This window comes from Littorina saxatilis, linkage group LG7 (assembly GCF_037325665.1).
Source record: "Littorina saxatilis isolate snail1 linkage group LG7, US_GU_Lsax_2.0, whole genome shotgun sequence".
Lineage (NCBI taxonomy): Eukaryota > Metazoa > Mollusca > Gastropoda > Littorinimorpha > Littorinidae > Littorina > Littorina saxatilis.
This window is the reverse complement of record NC_090251.1, coordinates 9,815,765-9,825,563: the sequence shown is the minus strand read 5'-3', so window position 1 is coordinate 9,825,563 and position 9,799 is coordinate 9,815,765. Positions and strand designations below refer to the sequence as shown.

The window sequence follows — 9,799 nt, the reverse complement described above, 5'->3', positions numbered from 1 at the left end:
TTTTTTTTTTTTTTACATATTTAGAGCTTTTCGCAATGTGTTATATACAAGAAGATTCGCGATCGTCGATAATGATTTTTCAAGGTGTTGTGTAGTTTTTAAATTACAAAGGAATTGTTATGTAAGACAGTTTCAAGCGAGCTATCTTTTGCGGATGTATTTACTGTGAAAACAACTGTAAATATGGCAAAAGTGTGACGTGATAATCAACTTTGTCACGTGATCATAACAAAAATGGATACGGAACGGACACCGGTTAAAAGTTGATGTGTCCTTTGTGACAAAGAAAAGACCGAGTCCAGCCATAATTATACGTTTTAGGCAAAGTTGGGTGGAAACATGAACAGCTTGGGGAAATGGTCGAGTCTCTTATACAAGCTTTGTGGAGCATCTGTTCGTCGAGAGATGGAATAATCAGAATCACTTTCGTCTTTACTCAGAAAAATTAACGAAAAACATATGGGAGATAACTATGTATTCTTGTTTTGATAGATGTCCGCTTTTAGCTCCGCTTCTTTCCCTTTACTCCGCGTAGTAATTATCCATCCTGTCAGAGAGACATGAGCGAGAGCGTGGACCGATGATTATCAGAATGGCAATGGACGTTGCTTAGAGAAAGCAGAGTTTGCTGATTATGTGTTAAACATTGGAAAGACTGTCTGCTAGAATGCAGCTACTTGAATTTTGCAAGGTTTGTTGAACTGAATTTTACACGGAATGTATTTCATGAACGGTAAGAAAAAAGATGTGCACATTGCATGGTCTGTCCACCAGTGACCGAAGCATACCTGGCCAGGTAGGCGTGTACTGTGTACACGTCGAAGAAACCGGAAACATGCGTCTTTGCTATTGCGAATATGAAAAGGATAATTTTATTCGTCAACTTTCGTGGAATTATGGCCGGATGTTCGGAATAGGGATGTGTGAGACTATCCAATCACAACCTCCGACTTCCCCCACGTGTCTATCAGATTGCAATATATTCACATATGGGATATACAGACAAACAGACAAACCGACCGACATATTGTCCGAAGAACCGACAGAACGATGGACAGAAATACAGACAGACAGACAGACAGATGAACATACATACTATTTCCATCTCTCTCTTTCACACACACACGAACATACATACACACGCACACACACAGCTACTGACACACACACACACACACACACACACACACACACACACACACACACACACACACACACACACACACATACACACACACACACACACACACACACACACACATACACACACACACACATATTGTGCACAAGACAACAGAAGGGCGTTTGACTTTTATTACTGGTAGGGTTACTTAAAGCTGCTAGTAGATATACTTTTCAAATGGGACAATGTACACATCTTCCTTCACAATTAAAACAATGCACACATCCGGCAAACTCACACACGCATGCACCAATGTCTTCTTCAACAACTATGATGAATGTAAACTTAAAAAAAAACTAAAAAAAAACTAACGATATTGTAAGATCTTTGATGTTATCCAGAGAGGAGCGTTTACGTACACATGAAAATCTTCTATGCTATAAATATACAAATCCTTACTCGCGGCAACTTGAGGAAGGGGGTAGATAGTAGATGGTAGATGACAGGCAGGTGTATATGATTATGTGTATATAATATACACCACTACGTTATACAACTGCGTCATCAACTCACACCGTATGCCAATATAAATCACCTGCTGTAAAACCGATCGATCCCTCGGCCACAGTTAGTAGTTCGTCTACCATGGTGAAATATTAATACAGTCGAACCTCTCGACAGCGACCACCTTCCTACAACGATCACTCCCAAGAAGTTTTTCTTCTTTCACCTTTCCATTATTATAATATAATAGCGACCATCAGTCGGCAACGTTTGGTCAGTCTCGAAGGTGGTCGTTATAGTCAGGTTCGACTGTACCTGCGATGACAGGATCCTCCAATAATGTCCTTTCATCGCAGGTCAACACGTTATCTTCAAAATCAGGTCATCACCCACGTCGCGATAACTGGTTAAGACTACGCCATAGATCACCTACTGTATCAAAAACTCATTTCAAGATGATGTCATCGCTAATTATGTCTCTACTGTTTCACACTCACGATAAATAACCGTAGAATATTTTACAGAGTCGAATGAAGAGAAATGAAATACAATGCAGACACAACAGACAATCAGACCTCTGGTTCTAACGTGGTATGCAGTCATTTGAAATGTAACCCTTTCCGTTTATTTTGCGCCTGTATTTATAATGTGTTTGTTTGTTTGTTTGTTTATTTGTTGCTTAACGTCCAGCCGACTACGCAGAGCCATATCAGGACGAGGAAGGGGGGGATGAAGGGGGCCACTTGTCAAGCGATTCCTGTTTACAAATGCACTAACCCATTACTTGTGTCCCAGCAGGCTTTAGTAAAACTAAATTTATACCTACTGGAAGATTACCAGTTTCCAGTATGTTAAAATAGGCTTAACCTATCTACTGCTGGACTTACATCAAAACACTAACAGATTAAACTATACATGAATCGCGAGACAAGCGTCAAGAGAAGAGATTTTTGGAAAAAATACAGGTGAATGAGCAAGAAGGCAGAAAAAAGAAAAGAATTCATGAAGAAAAAGAGAGCATGACAGGAAAGAGGAACCAAAAATCTACCTAACAGCAAACTAGAAAGCTCCTGCGGTTCCAAAAACAGGAGGGGCCTTTAATTTCATAACCGCAGTGCCCCACTGCGGGATTATAATGTGTTACCATAGTTCTCGCACCTTAAACGTAAGGGTGATCCCCAACCTACTCCAATCCCGAACAAATCTACATCATGTTACCTGATCACAGATCTGTTTATCCACTGTAACTGTTGATTTGGGTTGCTTTTGCTGACTTCATGAATGAAAGATGTACTTGATGTCAACGTTTTTTGCTTGGTTTTTTTTTCTTTTCTTTTTTTCCACCACATTATAAAGCAACCATTGCTGAATGGTAGTGGCCCTCTTTTCTCGTTTACGTTCATTTGTTACCAAATTCGTTAGAAATATTTGATATCCACCAGTTACAGAAAATAAGCAGAATTCTTTGACATTAAAGGCATAGTAAGCCTCCCGTAAATCATCACAGATACTGTCAGGCTTTTACACACAGTACAAACACCCTTCCATTTGAACGCTCACCAAACGGGAACATCCTAGGTGCCCTCCGTAAAGAGCGAGCAATTTTCAAAGAATTTATTTTTGCGTGGTTTACCTTCCCCTGAGCCATCGTGAACCCGTGTGATCAAGTTTCCCTTTTTCACAATGTAGTCGTCAGTTAGTAATTTGAATGCGACTCGCTGTGAGCTTATCTGCAATAGCACGTTATTAAGTACCTCTGACTATGCACAAAACAAACGGCTGTGGTTCACAAGAACTCTAGCGATGGCTTTTGACTGTTCAGAGGAACTGGCGATAGGCATAAACCGTCGTCTGCTACGAGAACCACGACCTTGCGGGACCCTGATTCCGGGCTTTTCTTTTTTCAAACTTTCAAAACTTCGAATTGTACTGATTTTGTCTTGATGAAAAAAGAATTCTTTTATGATTTAAGAATGTTTGTGTAACAAGCTGTCAATTTATTATTTAGATTTTAAAAGTTAGGTCTAGCGCCAAAACGCAACACGGTCCGATTGTCTCTGACACTCTCTCCGCAAAATTAATTCTTTGAAAATTGCTCGCTCTTCTCGATGTTCCCGTTTGGTGAGCGTTCAAATGGAAGGGTGTTTGTACTGTGTGTAAAAGCCTGACAGTATCCGTGATGGTTTACGGGAGGCTTACTGTTCCTTTAACAAGATGTGCTTGTCTGTCTGTAAGGCAAAACCTTGTTTAAATTGCCGTCAAAAATCTCATGTCTCCCTTGAATACAGTCGTCTTTAGAATAAGCAGGTGTTTTAAGAATGAAAATCTTTTAATTGTCAAAATCAGCCATACTTAGTTATAAACATGTCAAAGCGAAACCTTGAATCCACGCTGCTTACGTTAGCAGAGTGTCGTTTAATGAAAATGAGGTATCTATATATAACACTCATACAGATTATCTATATATACACCATTCGTCATGCACCAGTATTGTAAAACACACGACTCTGTTTATTTTTGCAAGATTGAAGAAGATGCCATCATTTAATATATCCATTTGTGAAGACAACACATGAGATAAGGTTACTGTATGGGCACATCAGTCACGTGATAGGACGTGTCAAACGAGCTGTTAATAGAGAACACTGCATGGTTTGCTGTGTGATATCAGGTTTACACGAGTTGTATCTTTAAATATCAAAATACTTCAAAAAGCAACGAGTTTAAACCTGGTATCACACAGCACGCCGCGTAGTATATAGAGAATACTACATGGCTTGCTGTGTCGTACCAGATTTACACGAGTTGTTTTTTTAAATATTGAACTGCGAGCGAAAGCGAGCTGTTCAATATTTGAAAAAGCAACGAGTGTAAATCTGGTACGACACAGCAAGCCATGTAGTATTCTGTTTATCCTACATACTGTACTTACGTGTATTTTACTGAAAATGTCCTGCATTCGAGGCAGCTAAATTGAAGACGCTTGTTTTGGAACCTCGATCTCTTCTAAAGCCTCGTGCAATCTATTACGTCAAAGCAAAGAAACGTCACTCTGAAAGTGTGGCGTGACGTGTTAGTTCTAAAGATTCATCGAGGGTAATTAGCGAGCGCAATTTTTTCTTTCTCAATAATGACGTTTGTCTCGGTGACTTTGGCATCATAAGCAGTGGAAAAACAGGTCCCTGCCAGACTTGCTTGACATGACCTCATTTACATGATATACACACGTGTGATTTGAACGATTATTATCTCACGGGTGTCTCTCTCACGTATGTAGGATAATCTGCTTATCCTACAATGTGTACTTGTGTTAGCTCTATCTGAACGCAGGGACTTTCATAAAGCAATTTTAGCATGCCCCTAAAAACATTGACCTGAAGAAGTACAAACTTCATATACTCTCTCCATATGCCCTCGCTTCCCTAACTTTTCATACTTTGGATATAACTTTCATCTACAAAATGGCAAAGAAATGTACTTTTACAAAAATCAAAGTTCTTCTTCTTCTTCGTTTATGGGCTAAAACTCCCACGTTCACTCATGTTTTTGCACGAGTGGGTATTTACGTGTATGTTTTTACCCCGCCTTTCAGGCAACCATACCCTCAACCCTAAACCGAACATTTTCTCCTTGGCTTGTGCCATCATTGTTTGCAATTTTAAAACAGGAGGAAAAAGTCAACTTCTTAGCTTTCATGAAAAACGCAAAATGATATTGTTTAAACTAGGTGACAAAAAAGGACCTGAGGTATTGTTTTACGTTGATCACATAATGCGTAGATGCTTGCAACAAGAAATAGATCACTAACCTAAAATGATGCATACATACATTAAAACTCTATTTCAGCGCAATGATCTACTGATTACTTAAACGTTACGTCTCATGAACACTCCACTATCACACTCTGACACAAACATGGCCCTATACTGTATATATATATATATACTTTTGAAAACGATACACCAAATTACACAAGATCTCTCAAACTCACACTCATACCATTTTCACGTTGTAACAGAAGTGCACACTCACAATGATTCAACTATTATATCGGGCAGTAAGAACCCGCTTATTTCCGGCAAAGAAGGGCAAATTGGATAACTCTGGAAACAATTGCTTTATGCTGAAAACTTTCTTTACTTTTGCTTAACTCCATAAGCGCTATTCGTAACAAAATGTCTACTATCTTAAAGAATGCTGCGATCTTTTGCTGTTTAAAGAAAGGCAAGCAATGCATACCCAACAAAACATTCAATGCTAGAATGTTTTCAATCGTTTCCATCTAGAACACTGGCTTTGAATTTGTATTTCAGTACAACTGATTTATACTTTTACAATGCAATCTGGTCAAAATTCTAATCATGTTTAGAAGTGCTTTTACAACTGGATGTTAGATTTACTTTTGAAATGCGCGAAACAATTGTTTTCACGTATGCAGTAAGTGTCTAAACCTAACATCTAATTAATCTCATGTTAATTTGTCTTGTTTTCAAACAAAAGTTATGAAGGCTAATGCTTGTATTTCAATATATTTGAACATATTAACCAACCGGAAGAATAATACGAGAAGCTAAAATAACTCATCAAGGTGTATTTTTCTACAACCTAACTGTAACTGGCCAAACCAAGAATGCAGTTAACAGATACATCAAAGCACAAACGAATAATAACTCTGTACAAATACATGTCATCTGTTGGTGTGTTTGTTTGTTTTTTACAATTGTGTACAGATTAGGGTAACGCCTTTAATGATTTCAATGTTCATCAATAACAACATATACCTGAATAAATATGTCTACGCATGAAACATACACTCACGAAACGAAACCATTTTTGTTGTCCTAAACTGCTTGTTTTAATATACAGTTTCGGAACTGATACGTATATTTTGCGCGCGCACAAAAGGTCACATTCCATTTCCCTCTTTACCTCTGTAAAGTAAAGAAGAGATGTTATTCCCTTCTCGTTTTCGAAACATGTGTTGGGCGCTTCTTTCGAAAGACCGTCGCCTCATTCGAGTAATCAACCCCTTCATCTTGTAATAAAAGCACCAGTTACTGTGAAGAAGTCGTATCACATTATGATCAGAGAGTTCCATCTTCACAAAACAAGACCGAAAGTCTCAGCATTGGACGACCTACCCTGAAAACATTACCTCTTGAACGTCACAACACGAAAACCACGCACATTAACACGTTTATACAATTATACGTATAATTATACGCAGTAACTATGCACGAAGTCGTATTCATAACTCCATTTTTAGCTGCGCTTCTATATATTCTGTCACTAAAAAACACTTCAACAAATGTTCATTGAAAATAACAAACAAACAAAACACCCTGAAAAAAAGTACTCAAAATCAAGAATCAATCAATAAACGAACTGTTCTTCGAAAAGAAAAGAAAAACATTATGAACATCAAAAAAGAACTTTGACAATAAATAAATAAATTCTGATACCAAGATAGCGAGATTCTCGTGAGGTTACACAGTATTACGCCGTCTTAATATCAGATACTGGAGTCAGTAACAGGTAGCAATATAATGAAATGAAAGTCAGTCCCATGTTTGTATGTACAGACGAACACTCACACAAACACACAGGTATCAAGTTTCTGTAAGGACCAAGAAGCCAAAACAGGCCATCGTCACTTTGCCTTCGAAGGATGTCTTGCAAAACAGTTACATAATAAGCTCTGAACAATCTTTTCTTTGCAAGCTTTCCTTTACGATCTGCTCAACGAAGGCAGTTTGTCCCATAGGGTCAACATTTCACGCCCTCATTTGACCTTCACCTTTCACATTTATTACGCGTTATGCGTCTGACAGCAGTGGTCGAAATCAGCACATGCGCAGACAGAAATACAGCGAAGATTTCCTGAAGAAAAGGATCGGTGCTGCAAACCGTACGTATGAACTAAATCCAGCTGACCTTTTAAATGAAATGTTAATGCCGTTCGTCGTCAGTTTCTGTACCTTTGGCTATTACCGTGTTTAAAACACATCTGCACAAGTCCGATTCGCTAGCCAAACACTGCGATTTCACAACGTTGTGTACAGAACAAAGTCAACCGGTTTTGTCCTTGTAAGAAATCATGCAGCGATGGCTTAAGTATCGTCCACGTTTGGAGAACAATCTCCACATTGTCTGTTGGAGGTAACACAGATTTACAGGTCGGTACCAGACATTTTAGCGCTGTTCCTGGCAGTAGAAGTGAGGTCCTCGAGAACTTAACGAGCCAGCAAACGAATTTCTTTGGATAATGGGATTCTTTGTCGCTAGGCATCACTTTAAGTTTTATTTAAAGTGCCACGCTCTCGTGCGCACATCGACTCATCCACAAGAATGAGATACCGAGTCCACGAAAAGTGAAATTACTGACGTTCCAGAAAGTAACACAAAAAAACGCGAGATGCTTAGTATTGTGTACTGTACAGAACACAACTTTGCACAGCATGATTTTTAGAAAATGTGTTCCGGGATCGTGCAGATAAAAATGAAAGACGCAAAGAAGTGCTTCTGTACAGTTGCATCCATAAGAAATTCCGAAGATCTCAGAAGACAGTTATGAAACCCTTCATAGAGTCACGAAGAGTGGTGTCTTAAAAAAACACAGTCCACAAAATACCTCCAATGTTATCAGTTGCATATCTACATCTTGCATGGAACGCGTAAAGAACGGTCTGTTTGCACTGCGAAAGCGAGCCCAAGTTCCCAAAGAGTTCCGCTGGAGAAAGGCAGTAGTTTACAAAGACTTTCATTTGCCCGGTTAACGCACGGTCACAATCCAAATGTACAGCGCTGTTGAACTCCATGGTTCTGAACGACCTAGCCACATGTCTAAATACAAATCACAATCATCGGTTCACTTCATAGCTGTGCGGAAAAAATACGTCACTTTCCGAACAACCCAGGGCTAAGAGAAGACGTCACTTCCGGAACGCCCCATGTCTAAAAGAAGACGTCACTTCTGGAACTCCCCTGGGATAGAAGAAGACGTCACTTCCGGAACGTGCTAGGTCTAAGTGAGACGTCACTTCCGGAAGGCCCCTGTGCTAAAAGAAGACGTCCCTTCCTGAACGCCCCAGGGCAAAGGGAAGACATCCTTCCGGAACGCCCCTGGGCTGGAAGACGTCCCTCCACGAACACCCCAGGTCTAAGAGAAGACCTGGACCTCGCAGAGGACCGCTCCGAACAGACGACTCCAGCCGATGTTCCTTCCCCACGCCTCGATGAGCAGGTACCTGCCCACGTGCGTCCGCACGCACTGCATGACGATCTTGGGCGCGAAGAGGGCGTTGTTGAGGCTGTTGATGTAGTTGCACATGTTGCCGCTGGCGTAGGACTCGTCGTGGTCGTCCTCCTTGTTGGGCACCTTGTCGTCCACGTAGATGACGAGCTGGTCCAGATTGTTCATGTACTCCCTGAACGACGTCGTCTTCTCTGCAATCATCAAGGGCGCAGGGCATTCGATTAGGGGGATATAGTTAAACACGACAGGTGCAATAGAGTAAGTGACATTTATTCGGAACTAACCTCCTGGCACCTAAAAAAGGATAACAACATTTTAAAAAAACCACTTTACCTTACTTTTTCGCACCCGAACATAATCGATAGGGATGATCATTAAAATGGAAACTCCCCCCCCCCCTCACCCCCCTCACCCCCCCCCCTCCCCCCCTGCAAATTAAAAACAAAAACAAAAAACTACTGAATTTTTCCATATACATGTAACTCTGAGCCCCTGTCCCGGGAGACTTTACTTGTTTTCTCTCATTGATGCCTCATCCATGTGTACCCTACGTTGTAGAATCCTCCCCCTTCCACCTGGGTTCTAGAGACAACAAGCAATAACAAACAACAACAAACGACAACAAACAACAACACACAACAAACAAGAGGCGAAGCCTTCAAGGCTCACGTAAGAAATCGACAAACAGTAACACAAACTCAATCACTCCGTCACACATACACACACACACACACACACACACACACATACACACACACACACACACACACACACACACACACACACACACACACACACACACACACACACAGAGAAAGAGCATAGGTGAAACTGTGCAAGAAAGCGAGACACTAGATCTAGATCTGTCTGTCTGCATGACTGTAGCCTACTTACAGGGACACGACTGCCAACAGAGT

The 9,799-nt window shown here is 40.4% G+C and overlaps 1 protein-coding gene across 3 annotated transcripts in view; it reads right to left on the bottom strand.

The window, feature by feature from the left end:
• Positions 1–1,299: 1,299 nt before the first annotated feature.
• LOC138970642 (lactadherin-like) overlaps positions 1,300–9,799 on the bottom strand; it is a 111,543-nt gene continuing 103,043 nt past the window's right edge. For 2 of the 3 annotated variants that reach the window (XM_070343107.1, XM_070343108.1), the window contains one exon: positions 1,300–9,073. In XM_070343107.1, the coding sequence (XP_070199208.1) occupies positions 8,787–9,073 (287 nt within the window). In that variant the 3' untranslated portion in view covers positions 1,300–8,786. The remainder of the gene's footprint in view (positions 9,074–9,799) is intronic. The other variant, XR_011457034.1, reaches the window with a different exon arrangement.